General features: G+C 40.2%; 1 protein-coding gene across 1 annotated transcript in view; it reads left to right on the top strand.

Moving 5' to 3' along the window:
* The first annotated feature begins 574 nt into the window (after positions 1 to 574).
* deptor (DEP domain containing MTOR-interacting protein) overlaps positions 575 to 22,795 on the top strand; it is a 41,521-nt gene continuing 19,300 nt past the window's right edge. Inside the window, exons 1-5 of the mRNA XM_071205845.1 lie at positions 575 to 1,189; positions 1,444 to 1,542; positions 8,303 to 8,481; positions 8,889 to 9,012; positions 20,624 to 20,802. Coding sequence (XP_071061946.1) covers positions 1,176 to 1,189; positions 1,444 to 1,542; positions 8,303 to 8,481; positions 8,889 to 9,012; positions 20,624 to 20,802 — 595 coding nt within the window. The 5' untranslated portion in view covers positions 575 to 1,175. The remainder of the gene's footprint in view (positions 1,190 to 1,443; positions 1,543 to 8,302; positions 8,482 to 8,888; positions 9,013 to 20,623; positions 20,803 to 22,795) is intronic.

Here is a 22,795-nt window from a genome sequence, read left to right as displayed (position 1 = left end):
AACAGAGTCATTTTCAAGATTGAGTTACAATGATAAACTGGAGTGGCAAAGAATCAGCTGCATGACCCGCAAGTGCTTCATCCAAAAGGACAGGAGGATGGACTTTGTGTTTCAGTGATTTGATCATCAAAGGTAGGCCTAAGTCATTTTCAATGTAGGCCACCGTGCCGACTTAATTCATTTGTAATTGTTACTTGGCTGTGGGTGCCCTGTCATGATAGGTGGTTATATAAATGGTGTTGTTTTGTGTGGTAGAGGGTCGCTGTCATTGATGCGTTTTGCACCCCGGGCCGCTGTTTTGATATTCCGCTGAAGTATACGCTGTGATGTAATAACTCTTCTTTTTTTCGAGGGAAGGGGGGGTCAGAGGGCCTAGGTATAAAAGTCACGGCTCGCCACTGATAGATATATACATATGTATATAATAAGTGTCACGATCCGATTTTATTTTGTATTTGCGTGCATTTCCTGTTTGGAAAGTGGCACTGTACTGATAGTGGTGATTTTATTTTGGAATTCTTAGCGTGCACTTCCTGTACTGACAGTGGAGGTGTCCTGAGAGTGGAGGTCTGCACCGGAACTGTCCTGAGAGTGGAGGTCTGCAGGCAGACACCTCTCGGGCCCCGGTGCGTTGCACCGGCTGCATCGTCGATAGTTACGCCACTGGTCGAACCCACCTTTATTTTCTTCCCAGGACCGAGCGAGAATCGAGCGCACCCACATCTCTGTAACCCCGCCCCTCCGGGTGACTCCCCCAATGACGCCATCAGAGTACGCCCAATGCGGGGGCTTTGTGGATGGGCCTGGCTGCTGCGCCGTGGAGAAAAACGTGCATGCATCTCGTGTGGTGTGTCATTGACAAACAAACCGAGCCAACGTTCACAGAAACGCTTCTCTGTGTTTTATACAAGCGCTGCATACAAATAGCACCAACAAAAAGAGGGATTCATAAAGGGCTCGCGGCATGCATGCACGCGTTACTGTGCGCGCGGATATTCGAAGGTGTTGGAGGTTTTCGAGTAATTAAAAGTGGACCTATGGAGCTGCTGCTGGCACACGGAGGGCTGGACTGTGACTTCTGACTGCCTGCATTGTTGCATGTTTCCTCGAATGGAATAATTGTCCTCCTCATTCATCAAAGGAATATTATTGATTGACCCTCCGTTTCACTCTCAATGGTGCTTGAAGGGTAAGCAAAAACCAAGATGTCAGCGCATTGTTTATTCTTTAAAATCATCACCGCCTTCGTGCCTTTGTTTTTTCCCATTCGTTCCCCTTTCTGTACGTTTGTAAGCTAGAAAGACCCTGGTGCACACTTTTGTGCTAAGCATTTGTATCACTCACTTGGAGAAATACACATGCATTTCCAAGTGCAGCATGATGCCTTTGTAGGAGGCCATTGGCCACAAAAACACCATGGGTCTGTGTCTCTTGTGTTTGCAGAGAGATGGACGGCATAGGGAACAACATGCAGAAGAAGGCTGCAGAGCTGGAGCGGCTCGCCGAGGTGCTCGTCACCGTGAGAACAGCTGAGGTAGGTCGGTGTGACCCGGGGCCGGAATCAGGCGGACCCTGCGTGTGTTTGCAGGGCACACATTCAGTGGAAGCAGGGTCATCTGCAAAACTGACCACTTCATTTACAACCATGACTGAGTAGCTACTAATAAATACATCCTGTAAGTAAACAATCATTGTTTAGTTAGTCCTCAATGGTGTATATTTGTGTGGCTCAGATTTGGTTGAACAAGGAACTGTCAAAGTGGGGTGGTGTTGGCATGTTTGACAGTAGGTCAATCATTTGTGCCAGTGCAAACTGGCACTAGAGCAGTAGTTCTCAAACTTTTTCTGTCAGGCCCCCCCTTTGGAGAAAAAGAAAAGTCGGGCCCCCCCCAACACAAATAGTCAGGCTCAGTGGCGGCGCCAGAGATTTATTTTGGGGGTGCTGTGGGGTCGCTTGACGTTTCATAGAGGGTGCTCCAACATTTAGGGTTTCCCATTAATGTACCGGGCGCTACAGAGGAATTTCTACTGCAACACTCCCCACACGCATATACACAGTGTACCCGCCGCGACTGTTACAATGAAGGCTCGATAATCAGCTCGCGGCATATAGGTGTAAGCAGGGGTAAAGTGCTATTTTTACAGGTGGTGTGTGGACCTCACATAGGGGGGTCCGGGGGCAAGCTCCCCCGGAAGATTTATTTTTAAATATTGAAGTTAAATGCATCAATCTGGTGCACTTTGAGAGCAACATGAAGAGATCTATGGATACCTCTCTCAACACCCATATGAAACAGAACTGTAAACAGATTTACTTTTTCTTTATGGATATTTTACAAATCACCCTTTTAAACTTTATTCTTTTTTACTGTCATATAGTATTTCATACCTGTTTTTCATTGATTCTCTTATTTTTTATAACTATAATGATCATATAAACGTGTGCCTCGGAAATAATTGTTTACATTAATGGTGACCAAAACGTTTGAGACCCACTGAGATAACACTGAGAGAGTCCTTTAGCTCACTGAGTCTCTCAGTCTGACAGGAGAGGACTCTCCTCCACTTTGTTGTTGAAAAAACTCCTTATATCTGTTAGCGTAGCTCGCTAGCACCAGAAGCTAACAACAACGATCTCCAGTACAGGTGCACTCTCTCTCGCTCGTGCACACAAAATGGCTCGTTTCACACACACGCACTGTCAAGCTTTAATGAAACACAGAGACCCAGACGTAATAGTACTGTACTGCATTATATTATTATTATTATTATTATTTTTTTAATGATTTTTTTATAACCATTTTTCCTCCTGGTCTCTTGCGCCCCCCCTAGCATGCCTCTGCTAGGGGGGGCCCCCCACTTTGAGAACCACTGCACTAGAGGCAGGTCCACCGCAGGATATACAGGTCAGGCAGACAAAGTCGTCCACAGATGCACCCCTTCCCGTGTACATGCTGCTCCTCACCTACTGTGATGTTCACATTTCAGCCCGAGGCATTCTTAAAGCTGTTGTTTTGCTTTATCCAGGGACTGAACACATGACTCATTTAGATTGCTTCAGTAATAAAATGCCCTTTGAGCTGCACATGGAATGACCATCCTACTAATCATTATCATGCCCTGCCCATTCCTATCAGGGAATTGTATGGCTAACCTTGGCAGAGTTGTTGACATACTTTGGCACCCTTTGACCTACTGTACTCAAAGAAAGGCTCCAAAACCCCGGTGCCGTTCTCTGGCTCATGCTTCCGCGAATGAATAGAGGCTCAGTAGGTAAAGCATGACACCAATGCCAGGAATTTCAGGCCTTGGCTAAACTATGAGGAAAATACGGGACTAAATAGTGTTTTCCAGCTGGGTGGGATACACTGTTAGAGCTTTGGCTGTCTCTGAAGAAGTACCCGCTGTAGCATGGTTCTGTTCTGAAGGACCATAAAAAGTAACACCAGTCAACACCTCAAGAGATTAATAGTTTGTGCCTGGATTTGGGATGCACGATATTGGTTTTTTGAAACCGATACCGATAGCTTCCTGCTTCTCAAGACCGATACCGATAACCGATAATAATATAATATATATATATATATATATATATATATTAAATGTACCTGTAGTTTTTGCACACGTGGTGGTAAAAAAAAGACTAGTAGTGAGCAAATGACATGAGCATTACTACTATGAACAAAACAAAGCCAAGAACAGTTTTGACTCTTCAAAGTGACCATATTTATTTTCCCAAATAAATATAATTGAGTCAATGTCAATGACAATGTGTTTCCCTGAACAATGAGTGAACAATGAGTGGTCCATATTAAGAAATGGAAACAACTATTACCTGGCATTACTCTGGCAAACTTCTTGCCTTTTTCAAAAGCCTCGTCGATAGGTAAAAGCCCCGGTGCCTTTGCAGCTGGCTTTGGATTCGCCGCTAGTTTAGCAGCGCAGGCGTCTTCGTACCTGTTAACACACCATTGTAGCGATGGCGATGTTTCAGGTGACTAATCAGGTTGGAAGTATTATAGCTCGTTGCCTTTTTCCCTCCTCGTGGAACTTCTGCATTGCATTTGTTAATACAAATAGCAAGCGAACTATCTAACTCTGAAACTTTGAAATAGTCCCATACTACCGACGACATGTTTGTTTACTGTCCTGGCTTCACGGCCGCACACCATTTACGTCACAGCCAGGCATGAGTTAGGGAGCGCTGGATTTGTGAAAAACTCCCCTCTTCCTAAACCACTAATACCACAGTATTGGCAAAACGGGAGGAGCCGAGTTAAAAACAAGCGCCCCTCATCCCAATCCACCCACACCGCAGTATTTTTTTCTTTTTCTTTTACCCAAAAAATATATTGTATATTATCGGGGCTATTAATACGTTTATCGGGATGACGTCATAATTCCTAATATCGGACCGATAATTATCGGGCCGATAATTATAGTGCACCACTAGCCTGGATATTTTTTTATTGAATTCTCTTAGCATTGGTTTATGTTTTCTGTTTGTCATCATGCACTGTGTGTGCTTGTGTTAGTGTCCCTGGCACAGCTGTATACTGAGGCTGCCAGCTGGCAGTGGGGCCTCTGTCAGTGAACGATGGGTAGGGTGGGCTCGCTATGCCAGAGTCCTTTGCCATTGAGAAACTGCTGTTCTGGGGGAAAGTGCTCAAGGATGTGACATTCGGGTCTCACTCTGTGTCTCTAAATCTCAGTTTTTCTGCCTTTTGTGCAGACATTGCAGTCCAAGAGCTTTCTTAGTCATGCTGCTTGCATGACTCTAGCGATGGGGATTTAAAAACTCCTGTTCCTTTCTCCAAATATTCCAACAACTATTGGATTGATGGCAAATGAAACTTGGTAGAACTTGTCATGCCCCGCTCATGATGAATTGTAATAGTTTCTGTGTTCTCTTAAAGTAATAAGAAACGGTTATTTTAATGTCCGTCCCTTTTTTAATATTTCTAGCACTACCGTCAGGCCAAAACGATATTTGTCTAATGATTTGTTTTTTGGACAACACGGCTGCAAAACAATAATTCTTCCATAAGCCTCGGCTGTACTTTGGGTTTGTTAAAGTAAGTGAACATGGTAAATATACCTCCTTAACATCAGTATGTTTCATTTTAGTTGTGAGCATTTAAAGTTATTTTTGCTATGCCTTTCTATAGTCTTTCATTGATTTTGTTTGTAATTAGTCTCCAGTACAAATACTGACTGGGAAGTTTAATCATTGATGCTCTTCCTCATCGATTCACCATGAATCACTGCTTTTATGTTATCCTTTGGTCTAAATTGTTATATCAGACCAAATGCGGGACTAAGAAAGTTACAGTCGTTACATTTTGTGAACTGTAGAGTTCATTAAAATACAATTTGACATTAAATAAGACACAGCTCGTACAAAAGCTAGGAGTGAACATAATCCATACCCTTTGTTTGATCATTTTATTACAAGTTCATAGAAAATTAGTGTTAGTTCCTGGTACTGATAAGAGCATGCTGTCTGTTTTGTAACCTCTTATCACACATTTGTGATTTGTGTGACCATCATAGCAACTGCTTGTAATGTAGTGCAGATCTGTTTCAGGCACTGCGTTGAAACAGACAGAAAGACGGAAACCATGACCCACATACACACAGCTGCTGTAGTAAGGCTTGTGACCAGTTCATCGCTGTGAATAGACCGTTTGTTGGGATAGGATGACTGTGATAGAGAAAAAGGCTTTGTGAATGTTTGCAGCCTGGGGCCTCATCATGGTCATACTGGGAGTCATAGATTCATTCAGAAACTCTGTCGCTTCTCATTTTTTTTTATCCACACCACACATTTAGGAAGTTCTATAACAGAGAGTGACCACCAACACAGCGAGAAAACCTTCCACAATGAGCATCGTGTAACCAAAAAGCTACATGGATGATATTGCATCCAGCTCTAATTAAGACATAACTTAAAAGTGGAGGAGGAGGAAAGGATGATGCTGGACCCGATTGGAAGTGAAATCTGTTCAGCTGATGTTGTTTGTGGGTCTCAGTGCAGGATTGGACCAGGCTGTCACTGCTAATCCGAAGAGATGCTCGCCAGCTGCACACAGACTCAGCATGGAGGGGGGCTAGCTAGCTGCAGGAAGCTCAGCTAAAGGCTGTGGTGGGCTGTTACACAATAATCAGGGTCAGGAAGAGGTCCGCTTGATGACGTGAAACCTGCATCTAGGCCATCTGTAGAGGCAGTAGAGGGTTATCATGTCTCCATGCAAATAGTGACAATATAAATTCCAGCAGCCGGTGTTTGAATGCCATGCTTTCACCTTGAGCCTAGTGGAGTGGTTTGCTCTGTCTAGTAACATATAAATATAGATTTGACCTTGTATGAATGTTCAGTTTGTTCTTAGGTAAATATTTTCCCCTTGTAAACAATATTTGTATAATATATACAAGATATTTTGTCATTACTTTCATTCTATTTTTTTGGTAAATGTTGTATTGGATGTAGAATTATAGTCTTTTTCCTTTTAACTGCCAACAAAAAATAACCTTTGTATTAAAGATGACAATGCTACTGGTATTTGTAGTGTGTATGCATATTGAAAATATATAAAAATGGTTGTATAAATAAATAGGTGAAAAGTGAATTAAGAATATTTACTTTGTCAGGAGGCAATGTTATTAGAGAGTAAAAGTACTTGGGCAAATAGTAAAACACATTATCATTACTCCGTTCACAGTGTTGATGGAACATTTTTAATCTGAACAAATCCCTCTTCCTCTCCTATATGCAATTACAATCAAATATTAAAAACTTAACATCAAAAGGTATAAAGATAGGTTGTCATGAACACCTTGATATGAACCTAAAAAGACTTGCTAACAAGAAAGGAATGATTTCAGGTATATATAAACTTCTCCTCACCTCAACCGCCAATACTAATCTGCAGTCACAGAAAAGATGGGAGCAGGATTTAGGCATCACCCTTACCCCAGTTGAGTGGGACAGAATCTGGTCAAACTCAACATCAATCTCCAAGTGTGTCCGGTTTAGAGTAATACAGTTAAAAATCCTTCACAGAGCATACATCACACCCTGTAGACTCAAAAAGATGGATCAAACACTCTCGGGCCTATGCTGGCATGGTTGTGCGGAAGTGGGTACCCTTTTGCATTGTTTTTGGTCCTGTCCGGCTGTAAAATCTCTATGGGACGTAGAGAAACTCTCGCTGAGATCCTGAACATAGAGATACTCTTAACTCCAGCTACATGCTTGCTGGGATCCCTGCTCAATGGCATAACATCAACATTTGCAAGTAAACTTATAGCCCTAGCATGCCTTTCAACTAAACGCCTCGTTCTTATGAACTGGAAAGTCAGAAAGCCCAACTGCTTCAATTTAAATAGATGGCTGGAGGACTTCCTAAACATCTTAAGTATGGAAGAAGCTGCTTTCTCCCTGTTATATTTGGTTAAGCCAGACAACAGGCTTTGGGATAAGATAAGGGCTTTCCTGGACTCAAACCATCTCGGCTGCCAACAATAAATATAATAATAATATATTAATAAATAAATATAAATAAAGAGAAATGAGCTATGAAGAAACAGAAAAATAACGGTAATAATAAAAGAAGTGAAATTAAATGGGAAATGGATGAATAGGTGACTTAATCATAAGAGAAAGAGATGTGTGTGTGTGTGTGTGTGTGTGTGTGTGTGTGTATATGTACATATGTGTGCATATATATGTATTTATTTGACTATTTATCTATTTATTTACCTATTAAACAATGAAGTATACCTATATTATAAAGCAAATCATGTATAAATACAACGCCATATGCATACATTAAATGTAACTGACACTGTAATCCCCCTGCCCCCCACCCTTCATGTTATGTGCTGTCCTACTTGTGATGTGTGTGAGCCATGTCCTTGTCCGTGTGTTTTTGTCTTTTGAAAATGTTTAATAAAATATAAATGTTAAAAAAAAGAGAGTAAAAGTACTTTTCTAATAAAACAAAAACATCTCGAAGCCGCAGGGAAATGTATGGAGCCTTATTAGACTTTCCATAGAAGTATAATAGACTGTCTTTCCAAGAGAGGTAAAGGGTATTACTTCTTACATTGAAGAATAAAAAGAAAAGGCCCCATATACAATATCGCTCTAAAGGACACATCTTGATCTCATTCATATAATCACCAGGAAGTTTTGTTAATGCTATTGAAATCAAATCAATCATTTTAAAAGGGCAATGTATTTTGCTGATGAAATCAAACGTTTAGCAGAAGAATTCTCACTAATTAATTTTCTCCTCAGGCTGAGGCTCCACGAGGTGAAGGTGATCAAGGATCGGCGGCACCACCTGCGAACTTACCCAAACTGCTTTGTGGCCAAAGAGCTCATCGATTGGCTGATCGAACACAAGGAGGCCTCCGACCGAGACACGGCTATCACGATCATGCAGAAGCTTTTGGACCAGAGCATCATTCACCACGGTGAGGCTGAGTGAGGGGTTAATCTTGTGTGGTATTCACTTCTATTGTTGTTTCTAATTTCTGTAACAACTAGGGTTTCTCTGTCATTCTCTTCCTGCGAATCATGTGTGCCTCTTAGTCGATGGTCCTCTGTGTCTTTCATTAATGTTTCACACTACCTGTTTCACATTTGACTAGCAGTGAAAACAGTGACCAAAAGAGTGACTAAAGCATCCTCTTTAGTTAAAGTTTAGGCAGAGCAAATTCAATGTTAACTCATCCAAGCTGTGTTTAGGTTTCATTGACAGCTCAATACACAACAAATCTAAATTCCCATGACCCCTTTAACTTTCTATTTTCTACCATCATAAATTAGACTTCACTGGTTATATTCTTAAGACTTACCCTCAAAGCGCTTATGTTTTCAGTGTGTGACGAGCACCGGGAGTTCAAAGACCTGAAGCTGTTTTATCGCTTCCGGAAAGACGACGGCACGTTCCCGTTGGACAGTGAGGCCAAAGTCTTCATGAGGGGGCAGAGGATCTATGAGAAGTATGAGCATATACAAACACGACATGACACAGACATTTCTCTTTCACCTGTTTAGCATGAAGCTATGTAGGAATGTTATGAAACAGCTTTCTTGCCATGGGTTAGATAAGAAGATTGACACCACTTTGGATGATATTTATGACGTTATAGCAAGCTGCTAGTCTGCTTAGCTTAGCATACCATCTGGAAACAAGGACATTTAGTTATGTGTTAGACAACTTTGTAAGCAGTACCAAATGCCAGGTGGATTTGTGTGCTCTATTTGGACAGAGCCACGCTAGATATTTCCCTTTGATGCACTGATATTTCCAGAAATATGCTTTACCTCCTCGAAGATTATACTGTTGAAGGGTGAGGATGTGAGGAAAAATGAGTAATGAAATTGCTGAACCAGTGTGTCGGAGATGCCGCTACCTTTTAATGTTTTGAAAATGTCTTGGTAAATTCAATTCTACGAGATTAGAGCGCATAGTTTGGAGCTTAACTGTCTTCTAACCATGATAAAAGCCTGCTGGGATTGAACAAACAGAAGATATTAGAAGCAGTTTGACAAGAGATGAGTCCTAACAGTTGTCCAGGGACGAATGTGTTTATCTGAGGGCAGAGGACACCACTAATGGGACTGTTTATGTTTATCATCAGCTTTCTACCCATGATGTTGTTGTTCAAATAATGATATGACTAAGTGTTGCTATAGTAACCCCAAAGTCTTTCTTTGTGCGTTTCCACTCCTCTTATTGGCATCTGTACAGTTTTTTGATGTACACACACACTCTTTGCGCTTACGACTAACTAATAAGTTCAGCCCTTTTTTGTAACACACATACACACACACACACACACACACACACACACACACACACACACACACACACACACACACACACACACACACACACACACACACACACACACACACACACACCGCTTGACTGCCCTACCCTGTACAACACATCCTGCCACCTCTGTCACATGAGAAAACACTATTCCTGTCTTTCTCTTAACACATACACATCCACTCTCTTACAAACAGAGGCATATTGTCCATATTTCTTTCTGAGAAAACACACATACACACACACACACCCACACAAAGCAGTTGCATAAGAGGAAGAAATAGTCCAAGGGGAGACATCTGTCATTTTAGCTCTCAAAGCTATGTGTTTATGTAATCACCATGGTGCAACCCAGGATACACACGCAAGAACACATGCAAGAACACACACACAAGAACATACACGCAAGAACACACACACAAGAACATACACGCAAGAACACACACACAGCCCTCAAGCTTTCTCTGGTGGTTGCCTCCTTACAAACTAAACTTGCTTAATGATAACTCTTATTGCACAAGTAACATTCCACACACACACACACACACACACACACACACACACACACACACACACACACACACACACACACACACACACACACACACACACACACACACACACACACACACACACACACACACACACACCAACACGTTCTCACTCCCATCCCGTCACATATTGACGGACGGTCAGGGCCCCTCCCCGTCGCTATATTACGTACAGGGTACCCCTTTCCCGTCATTTTCTACGGGCAGGGCGTCCCATAGACCTTCATTGCGGACACAGTGGACCCCTTGACCGTCAGGTTTCTACGGGAAGGGCGTCCATAGACCTTCATAATGCCTATTTTAAGGTTCATTTGGCCATTAAAATGCGTTTTGATGTCATTTTATACGAGTAATGAGTTTTTATTTCTGATTATTTGTGCAGTACATGTACATGATGTTTAGTTTGCTAGTTATGACGAAGATTACTTCATGAATGTGTACACATTCATGGTTGCTAAGGTGGTTGCTATGGACGCTGCAACAGCTCCCAGACCACGTGATCAACAACAATGGCTGTCCTTCGTGTTATTCTCGGTGGAAAAATGCCTATTTATGGTTCATTTGGCCATTAAAATGCGTTTTGATGTCATTGTATGCGAGTAATGAGTTTTTATTTCTGATTATTTGTGCAGTACATGATGTTTAGTTTGCTAGTTATGACGAAGATCACCTTACGTCTGTGAGGAAAATGGGGGTCAGAGCCTCGTATTTTTAAAATCTTTTTTTCCTTCTAATTTGTTATTCTTTTCAAAATAACACACTGTTACTCACCAATAACATACAATTATCCTTGCTTTTATTTATTGGTTTAATTCCATAATCTCGGTCTTTTTTGGCGTTCGTCAGGAACTGAATTTAAAAATAAAAATAACCGGAAACAGACGTGGGCATTTCGAGCGATTACCCAAGATTCTCAGCTACGCTGATTGGATGTTTTAGCCGCAATGCATGCTGGGATTTGGTGTTTATATTATATGAAATCCGGAAAACATTTGAAAAGACTAAAATAATACTTAATTCCGAGTGCTCTTGCTTTTCTCTTTGAAAGTCATCACATAACGGCATTGTAATACACGGTTCGGCTGCATTAAATATTACAGATCTGCCGTAGTTCTTTATTTAGAGAGCCCTGATGAGAAGACCTATGGAAAAACTGAAGAAATGCCGCCGAAACTGAATACTTGACGTGGATCATAAATATATCAACAATTAAAAAACTTCTCAATTTCTCTTCACACAATACGTCTCCTTGCAGTATCAACACTAATTCGGCTGACTTTTACATTTGATGTAATTCATAGATAGGTTATATTTACACCATAACGGTGCACAGCTGATAAAAAAGGACTGTAGTTTTTAAAGATATTACTGAATTGGATTGCATTTTGAATGTAAGAATGTAAATACTGATTCTGAAATAGTATAGCAATATGCTGTAAAATTATGTGAAAGCATGAATAAAACTACACATCTTCAGATGTTGTACATAAGTGTCTGTGTGTACCTTGTGTGCCTAGTGGTTAAAGCACGTTATTGAATTATTGTTTTTATGTGTTATATTTGATTAAAAAAATATTAAGAGTACATATACTTTCATGGGGGAAAGTAGAAGGTCTGTGATAGAAATATAGAATATAAAAAATCAAGAAGATACTATAAGTGATCTCTTCAATAAAACAGTTTAGTGCAGGATGTACAAAGATATTAATAGGAGGAGATGCAAAACAGAAAAAAATAATTAACCTTTATTTAAACATTAAATAACAGATTACGGTCTTCTTTTAAATAAGAAAAAAACGTTGGGGGTATCTATCTACAGATAAATACAAAGTACTTAACGTCTAATATATTGCTTTCCTGCAATGTTAACTATGTTGAAGCACTTATTTTAACTGATATTATACATATGGATTATACTCTTATGTATGTAGATAGAATAAGAAATGTGCAGAATATGACAGTTTAATGGTGGAGGTACACACATATTGATAGATGTCTTGTACTGCACTGTTGAGGGACCTGTGACCCAAGTTTTTCATTCATTTCATAACTACACCGTAAGTTGTGTAAATGATATGTCAATACACCTTTAAAATCTTGAAATCTTGAAAGGGATGTGCAAAATAGCCATAATATATAGTCTTTAATTAACTATTAGTAGAGAATAACGAGTAATTAATATACTTTATTACTCGTTTCCATTTATGTCAATTGCAGATACATGTTTAGTCTTCTCAAGCACAAGTATCAAATATCTCTCCTGATTGTTGGCACTTGACAATCACCTTATCTGAATTTTACTCAGGTGTAACTAAAGTCTGATTTAAGGGTTGTTTATATTTCACATCATTAATCAGAATCTGCAAAGTAACTCAAATAAATGCAGTGGAGTAAAAATACCAGGTTAACCTCTGAATTGTAGTGGAGTAGAATTACAAAGTATCAATGAGCTTTCATATGGGTATATTAATGCTATATATTGATGCTGCGCATTATGGACAGCGATTTTTATCCATTTATTAATTATATGTTTTACATTTGATAACACCAATGTGTTTAATACTGGCAACTTCTAATTGTGGGAAAACGAAAAAGTTCAGTAGAGACGTCCCATAGAACATTTTGCGAAACACAATAGTGTAGTGTGTAGTTCTGGGGGGGCGTTCGATTCCAGTTTTGGATAGTCTGGCGTGGTTTCGTTGCATTTCACACAGCTGTTTGACGCTGTAACCTTGGCGCACTGCCACTCCAGCATCCAATCCCAGACCTAGAAGAGTAATCACGGGCACTGTAGTCCTCAACGATAGCTGGGGATTCTGGGTAGTGTAGTGTCTTCGCCATCCTAAACTCAAACATTTTGACAATCGCAATGATGCTCGAACTGTCCCTTATAGGCCTACGTCTGTTTCCGGTTATTTTTATTTTGAAATTCAGTTCCTGACGAACACCAACAAAGACCGAGATTATGGAATTAAACCAATAAATAAAAGCAAGGATAATTGTATGTTATTGGTGAGTAAATAACAGTGTGTTATTTTGAAAAGAATAACAAATTAGAAGGAAAAAAGATTTAAAAAATACGAGGCTCTGAGCCCATGTATTTTCCTCACAGACGTAAGGTAATCTTCGTCATAACTAGCAAACTAAACATCATGTACATGTACTGCACAACTAATCAGAAATAAAAACTCATTACTCGCATACAATGACATCAAAACGCATTTTAATGGCCAAATTAACCTTAAAATAGGCATTTTTCCACCGAGAATAACACGAAGGACAGCCATTGTTGTTGATCACGTGGTCTGGGAGCTGTTGCAGCGTCCATAGCAACCACCTTAGCAACCATGAATGTGTACACATTCATGAAGTAATCTTCGTCATAACTAGCAAACTAAACATCATGTACATGTACTGCACAAATAATCCGAAATAAAAACTCATTACTCGCATAAAATGAGATCAAAACGCATTTTAATGGCCAAATGAACCTTAAAATAGGCATTATGAAGGTCCATGGGACGCCCTGCCCGTAGAAAATGACGGGAAAGGGGTACCCTGTACGTAATATAGCGACGGGGAGGGGCCCTGACCGTGACGGGATGAGAGTGAGAACGTGTTGCACACACACACACACACACACACACACACACACACACACACACACACACACACACACACACACACACACACACACACACACACACACACACACACACACACACATCTTTGAAAGGCTTGTCAAACATTGTCCTCTCTGACTAACACTGTCGCTTTGGAAATGCTGTCAAAACAACTGTTTGAAATGTTTTCCTGAGGTTTGTTTATCGCTGATTGGAACATTAACAGCCCCAGAGATCAATGAGTGTGTGAAGAGTGCTGTTTATTTTTCCAATGGAAGCACTAGATGAATCTGGCTGAGGGGAAGGGTACTTGACGCCACATACTGTGTTAACCATGTTTAACGCCTTAGTGGTGGTAACTAATTATCATTAACCACAGAGTACAGCTGAAGATGATGATAATGATGATAATGAAAATAACATCACTTTTGGAACATTAAGTCACTGTAGAATCTAGAAAAGGTACCAGTCGGACCTTTTTAATAAAAATAGTGCTGACAAACAGACCAGCATAACTAACTTAAACATAACCTTCTTGATGGAGATAATAATATTGACCTGATGATGATGTTTCAGAGAAACTCAGGGAATCATCAAAGTTATTACTATTTATTTGGAGGGAAACATCAATGTGCATCACGGTATTTTAGGCTGGAAGAAGGTAAAAGACCAACCTACATGACCATTCCTCTAGCTACTAGCATGGCTCAAAAGAGGCTTGCACCAATATACAGACCATAAAAGAAAAATGCAATTTTCGAGTATATGGATATGACCTAAAAGCTGAGGCCGACATCTAATAAGGCCGCATTTCTGTTCAAGAGTAACAATACAACAGGTCTAATAGTTTTGTTTTAGAAGTAATTCTGTTAAATCTTTGCAAACCAATTCTTAAATAAAGAAAGCATAGAGACTGGGAGATGGTCAGTTTCTTTGATATGGTTTGGAATGTTACTTGTCCAATAAGAGTTATTATTAAGCAAGTTTAGTTTGTAAGGAGGCAACCACCAGAGAAAGCTTGAGGGCTGTGTGTGTGTTCTTGCGTGTATGTTCTTGTGTGTGTGTTCTTGCGTGTATGTTCTTGTGTGTGTGTTCTTGCATGTGTTCTTGCGTGTGTATCCTGGGTTGCACCATGGTGATTACATAAACACATAGCTTTGAGAGCTAAAATGACAGATGTCTCCCCTTGGACTATTTCTTCTTCTTATGCAACTGCTTTGTGTGGGTGTGTGTGTGTGTATGTGTGTTTTCTCAGAAAGAAATATGGACAATATGCCTCTGTTTGTAAGAGAGTGGATGTGTACGTGTTAAGAGAAAGACAGGAATAGTGTTTTCTCATGTGACAGAGGTGGCAGGATGTGTTGTACAGGGTAGGGCAGTCAAGGTGTGTGTGTGTGTGTGTGTGTGTGTGTGTGTGTGTGTGTGTGTGTGTGTGTGTGTGTGTGTGTGTGTGTGTGTGTGTGTGTGTGTGTGTGTGTGTGTGTGTGTGTGTGTGTGTGTGTGTGTGTGGTGTGTGTGTGTGTGGTGTGTGTGTGTGTGTGTGTGTGTGTGTGTGTGTGTGTGTGTGTGTGTGTGTGTGTGTGTGTGTGTGTGTGTGTGTGTGTGTGTGTGTGTGTGTGTGTTGAATGGCATTACCAACATAGTCAGGCTCATATTGAACTGTCAAATGAAACAAAACAATCTTTACTTGAATGTAACCTTTATTTTGGTTGAATAGAGATTTATATTTATTTAGGGTATGTTGATGTGGTAGATTCGCTGAGCATGAATGGCCTGCTCCATGCTTACACAATGCTTCACACACCAGAATGTTTTCTCTTTACCTCACTGGGGCATTTGCTGTCAGTTTATTGTTAAAGAGCATAAGTTGATTTTATTTTATTCCATAAAGAATCATAAAAAAGCACCACTTGTGTGCTTACCATAAACATTATAACTTTCTTGTTAATCAGTCATATAGCATGAAGAAAAGAGTTGAAAATGCTCTGTTTTCTTTGTTAATTTGTTTTTGTGTTTTGTCTTCACATACATTTTTATTAGACAGTTTTGTAACTTTGATTCAAACCATCCAATAAGCAGTCCATTTTCTCTTTTGATCAAAAACATTTGACTCCTAATCTTCTGACTATTACAAAACCTGTTCTGGAACATGAATGATAAATCGTTAAAATGTAATATATTTATATTATATTTATATTATATATATTCAACTCCTTAGCCCAATACTTAGCTCTTGTCATCTGCACCTGTTTATTTTATGTCTGTGCATCCACATGTTCTAGACAGAGATTGTGAGAGAGTGAGTGCTTTTCCTTCCGGGAAAAGATTGTCCCACTCTTGACCTGACTATCAACATCGGCACCTCTGTTGTTTCCCCGACTCAGACTGCAAGGAATCTGGGTGTGATCCTAGATAACAACCTGTCCTTCACTGCAAACATCGCTGCTACAACCCGTTGTTGCAGATACACGCTTTTCAACATCAGGAGGATACGTCCCCAGCTGACCCAGAAAGCGACCCAGCTTCTGGTCCAGGCTTTCGTCATCTCACGCCTAGACTACTGCAACTCCCTCCTGGCTGGTCTACCTGCATGTGCCATCCGACCTCTGCAGCTCATCCAGAATGCAGCGGCTCGTCTGGTCTTCAACCTTCCAAAATGTTCCCACACCACGCCGCTCCTCCGCTCCCTTCACTGGCTTCCGGTAACTGCTAGAATTCACTTCAAGACAATGGTACTTGCGTACCATGCTGCGAATGGATCTGGCCCCTCCTACATCCAGGACATGGTTAAACCGTACACCCCAGCGCGTGCACTCCGCTCTGCATCAACCAAACGACTCGCTGTGCCCTCGCTGCGAGGGGGACCCAAGTTCCCATCAGCAAAACACGTGGGTTTGCTATCCTGGCTCCAAAATGGTGGAATGATCTCCCCATTGACATCAGGACAGCAGAAAGCTTACACACCTTCCGGCGCAGACTGAAAACTCATCTCTTTCGACTCCACCTCGAGCGATAGAATGACTAACAAAGAACTGCTAACAGAGCACTTATATACTAATAAAGGACTGGCTTATCTATAGCCAGTTGAGTAGCACTTGAAATGCTTGGCTCTCTGAAACCTGAAGTACTTATATGATTCTGTTTTCTTCAAGGTTGTGTCTTCCTGGTCGAATGTACTAAAAGCGTCAGCTAAATGTAATGTAATGAAAGAGACAGACATGTATCAGTGTCATGTGTCTTTACAAGGCTAGAAAATGTCTCTGTTTAGTCTGTCATTGCCTAGGCACCACATTCCTTTCTGGACCATTTTGCATGTTTTAGCCCATTAACTGCAAATTGAATTTTGCACAATTAACATTATTGGTGACCATCTTTCTGCTAAACCACAGCTAAGACTGAGCGACACAACATTTTATTTGTAAAGATCCAGAGTTACAACTGATAATGTCAAGTGGTTCATTAAATCAATTGCTGTCTTCACTTAAGAAAAGATCCTGACCTTTGCCCATGGCTTAATGATAACTGGTGGGATGTCTTTGATTATTACAGGAAATCCGGTCCAACATACAGGGTTATTTACAAAGGAAGGTTTACCATAAAGGCATTTCAACAATGTTTTAACTAGACTAGATTGTCTTAAAGTAATTCTAATCTGTGCGGAAATTCCTGTTAAGTACTTTAAGTAATGTTATCGGGTATTTGCTGTTCCATGAGGTCGCTGTTAGAGCTTTTAGAGGTTGTGAGCGAGATTAAGAACTGTACAAACATAACATTTCTGACATGAGAAAGTGAATTCATGGTCATGTTGTGCTTTACTGTTTGTGTATCAGAAAAACTTGCAGTAACTCACTTAGCTGTCATGTGTCATGCAGCTGAAACAAGCTCATGAACACGTGTATACATGTCATACCATATGCTGCAGCTTTAAATCTGTCATCTTTTGTTAAAGGGCATCTTTGGTAGTAATGCTCAATAATACTGAGCTGCGAGGCCTCTCCTGTTAAACACATGCGAAACATTTCATTGATTTAAAAAAAAGGCAGACACAATTGGTTACCTCCACTACAGTTGGAAAAAACATGTACTGGGTACTGTACGTATATCAACCTCTGGTTCAGATGATTTTTGCTCTGGTGTTTTTATTTTTAGTTTGAATGACTTTCCCTAAAACTTTTGCCGGCCTGTGACCCTATGATTTACTTTTATAGTGCTTTCACATGTCCCTTAAATAACTTATAAAGTCATATTTTTATTTCTAAAAGTAGTGGCATGGCTATCAGTGCCCACTGCCCAAACACCATGCAACACCGGATCTGAGTGCAGGCAGTCAGTGGTGGCCCTACAACCTCTTCTCAGTGTGCATCACTCCAGCTGAGTTAGGTATGCTGACTGAGCAACTACGCTGAGTGCATATCCAAGTCAGGGCAGTGTGCATCTTCCCACCTTAAGTCATCAGGATACATTTTATATGAACAGTGTCATGATTTGCATAGTATATTGCATACACCCAATATGCTATTATCCCAAGCACTGTGTTTACTTTTTAAGTGCCGGACTTTGAGACAATCCCTTTAAGCAAACACATCATGATCTGTTGACTTTCCATGTTTAAATGGATTAAAGGTTATTGTGTGCTCAGGCACGTCTCATGGAACATTATGTCCACTTCTTTCAACATTTAAATGATGATGTTGCCTGATAGTCTGGGCTGTTTTCCAACAAAGCTCCTCATCTTTCATATCTTGACATCTTAACAACATCTTTACTTTACATGAGTGAAGGACTAAAGCATTCCTGGGTGTGCAACTCAAACCATTTTTCTTAGATTCTGCAGGTCTATTTTTTACCTCAACCCGGGGGTGAACTTTGAGGAATATAGTGTCACCATGGGACCAGGTTTATTGAAGATGTTATCTTACCTTGGTTTAAGGCCTGCTGCTTTGGATCATCAGTTGTTGCTGAATTAACCACTCTGAGAGGATGGCAGAAAAAACTCTATTTTTACATGCTGCTGCACTTAATTTAGCATTCATTTAGTTCAATTTCACATATCAGGATCCTCATTCAGCTTCATTAAAGTGCAAATTGTTGTCCTGGTCTCTGGAGGTTTTGCCATTAATGTTTGGCATCCCAGGAAATGTATAAACAATAGAGCTGATGGCTTGTCCATGGGAAACAAAAATAAGCGTATTTGTTTTCCTGCCGTAAGTTAGATGAGAAGATTACCTCTTGTGCCTGTACAGTAAATAAGAAGCCAGTTCCAAAGCAGGTTAGTTTAGTATTACAACTTGAAACGGGCTGATCTGTCCAAAATTAACAGAATCTGCCACATATGATAAGCATGTCTTACATTTCCTTTAACCCTCCATCTATGCATTTTGTATATATTGAATCTCTTTACTGACTCGCTTATCTGTGTTGCTCAAAGTCACAACCACGGTTAACTAATACAGATTTAGAGATGATCTATTCTCTGAAAACTAGGCAGGCAGCACTGTTTCTTCTATGGAACCTGAATCCCTTGGCAAAAGGATAACTAAGTTTTCAATCATTTTAAGTACATTAAATGTTCTGGGTATTATTACAAATCTTTCAATTGACATCTACCTATCTGTATTGAACAGTTTGGTGTGTTGTAATGACAGTTTAGTGAATGACAGCTGTTTAAACAGACTGTGGGAATGTATTTGTGCCAGCAGCCAAACACAGCCAACAACGAGGCGACATGTTTAGTATCTCTGTCTATTTGATGGTACATTTCGTTGGTAGCACATGTTATGACATGTACAGGTGTATCACAGAGAGCTTATCATCTCTTATAACCGCTGCCTGGCAGGTTTATTCTGTGGGAGAGTTCAGGTCTCAGTGTTCTCAGTGTTAGGGTGTTAATGTGTGTTTAAAGGAAGATATTTAGTGATTATGTCCTTGGCATGTGCGTACATGTCTGGTTTTGTTTGTTGATTCATAGTTTTCGTGTACAAGGCTTCAAGAAATAACATGAGAATTTAGTTTTAAAATTCACATATGTGGCTGAAGCGCTTACCCGGCCACAGTTACAGCGCAGTCTTTGTGCTCTTTGACCAGACAAATTACAGAGTGGAGAAATGAGAAAAGCTGCTGGTGTGGAGGGCTTTCACTGCTGGAAATTCCATTTTTTTTTAAAAAAAAAAAAAAAATAATAATAATAATAATTACTTTCCTCAAGTATCTCGAATATATGTGTTAACAATGTGAAGCATTCTGACAACTCACATTTTGTTTCTTCAGATGAATATCTACAACTAAAACGACTAAAGTACATGTCCTGCAATCTGTTGCTTTGGAGACCTCAGCTAGAGCCCCAAATGTAGTGTTATTATAACATATTTGCCTGAAAGAGACAACAATACTGCACTTAGATCCTAAGTGGATTCAAATGGCTGAGTGTGAACTTTTCACAGTTCCCACAAAGCTAAACTTTAAACCACCATCAGTGGTCGTCTAATATATCCTCAGTGTATTGATAACATTTTCTTTTGAATGCAACACTCTACTCAGTCCCACTCTCTGACTTCTGAATCAATTATAGTAACAGAAATGTGCTCTCGTCTTCTCTCCACAGGTTGATGAACACAGAAAACACCTTGTTACAAACCAGGGAGGAAGAGGGCGGCACGTATGAGCGAGCGCTGGTGGGCTCTGAGTTCATTGACTGGCTACTGCAGGAGGGCGAGATGGCGGCCAGGGAGGAGGCGGAGCAGCTGGGGCGCAGGCTCCTGGAACATGGCATCATCCAGCACGGTGAGGAAGACGCTCAACTGTTGCTTTATGTAACTATTTAAACAACCTACAGTATCAGGCAACACCTACATCACTCAATGACTCCTTTGGTTCCAAACACTTTATTTAGTATGATAAATAAAAATGCAACAAAATGTACTCTGATTGGTCTAAAGTCCGATACCTTTGACACTTTTATCAAAAGTCAAAGTCAGTATAATTGAATGCTAAATGATGTGAAACGCTAACATTGTTTTGATCAATATTGTTACTTATGAAAATGTCTATCTTTTGATATTGAATTTGAAATGAAATCTGAAATACTTGATTCTACTTTTTTTTTATGCGATATAATAATTTTTTGAATCAGTCTTTGGGTACACAGCACTAATGTTTGGTCGCGAAATATAAGAATACCAAAAGTCCCATCTGCCTAAAAACTAAATATATTATGAGAACAAATTCACATTTCAGCCAAAATTAAACATTTCAATGCTAGCACAAATAAGGTTATAAATAATTGTGATCAAATGTAGGAAATATAATCTCAAGCGCATTTTATTACTTGCTGCTTCTGCTTCAGCTGGGCGGCAGACGCTATCGACAGATTAATTATCTGTGACACTTGGTGAAAGTTATTCCCCTGCTGTAATCACATGATCCTTTCAAAGAGCTCAGTACATCATATCAACTGACCCTACTGGCCTGACTATTTGCTCCTTTGCAATCATGCAATCCGATAACTGTTGTTGACCTACAGTGTGATTACAGCCCCTATTTGCACACCTAAAGACACCGTTTTGATTATGAAAAGTCAATGTTTTCAACACAGAGAACACTTAACTGGCCACTTTAGCATCAAATATATGCCTAGATAGATTACAGTGGCCCCCTTTATAAAAAAATACATTTTAGAAATACTTCTAGCCCTGCAACCTGAAACTATTTTAAAATAGCTCTCGTTCTCGTCCACCCCTAAAACTTGTTGAAGTTCATGTTGGGCTCCCAGTCGTTCTGAACTGACCCACATAATGTCTCATGCCGGCTGGGTTGTATTTCACTCGTCTTGATTCTCTGTGTCTCGTTGTCCTGACCTGACATGGCTCAGGTCCCTGTTCAAGAGGTACTGAATGTTACAGAGAAATAAACACCAGCAAAATGTGACCTGAATGTCACAGGTATCACAAGGTCAACAAGTTCTACTAGCTATCATGTTATCTGTGAATATGTGATATATATATATATATATATATACATATTTATAAAACGGACAAGTCAAATCAAGCAATCTGATTGGTTCTTAGCCGTGATATACTGAGCGTATACCACGGGTAGAATTGTAAGTTACTTTTCACAACAAGTCAGTATCCCTCCGCGTCTGAGAAAAACAGTATACCGTTGGGCTGAAAAGCAAACATTTCTTCCGTTACGAAACAAACTTACAAAGCATAAGATGGAAACATTTAAGATTAACTTCGACCTCCGGGGGGGGGGGGGTCTTACTATGGAGGAGTGGATTGAGGAGTGCCTATCTCCAGAAAAAAAGCACCTAAACGACGACATACAGAGCTACGTAAAGAGCAGGTAGACCAACTGGAAAAGTACCACCATTCAAAAGCTTTCTGATGCGGGTCTTGAAACAAAGCAGAGAAATGATGACCGTTAGTGGCCACAGGTGCGAAAGCTCTCTCCAGAGTATACTGGAAGCCAAATCTCGGGGACCGGAGAAAGTGGAGCAATATTCTCACCACGCCAAGCAACAGCCGAGAACAACCTCAACCTATACAAGTAACCACGTAAGCCATGCTACTGATGCTGGACAGTTTTTCAGTGGCTGCACAATAAACGGCAACATACAAATGAATGTAAATAAATAGCCAAATAATGTATCAACGCTCTCTGTCTAATATGTTCGCTAGCTGTTAGTGTTGTGCATAGCAACCACCTCGCACTATGTTTCGTGCAGAAGGCAACGGAGGGACTATTTTATTTTGAACATCATTATTTACTAATA

This window comes from Pseudochaenichthys georgianus, chromosome 16, assembly GCF_902827115.2.
Source record: "Pseudochaenichthys georgianus chromosome 16, fPseGeo1.2, whole genome shotgun sequence".
NCBI lineage: Eukaryota > Metazoa > Chordata > Actinopteri > Perciformes > Channichthyidae > Pseudochaenichthys > Pseudochaenichthys georgianus.
Note: the sequence above shows the minus strand (reverse complement) of the source record. Positions and strands in the feature narration are given on the sequence as shown.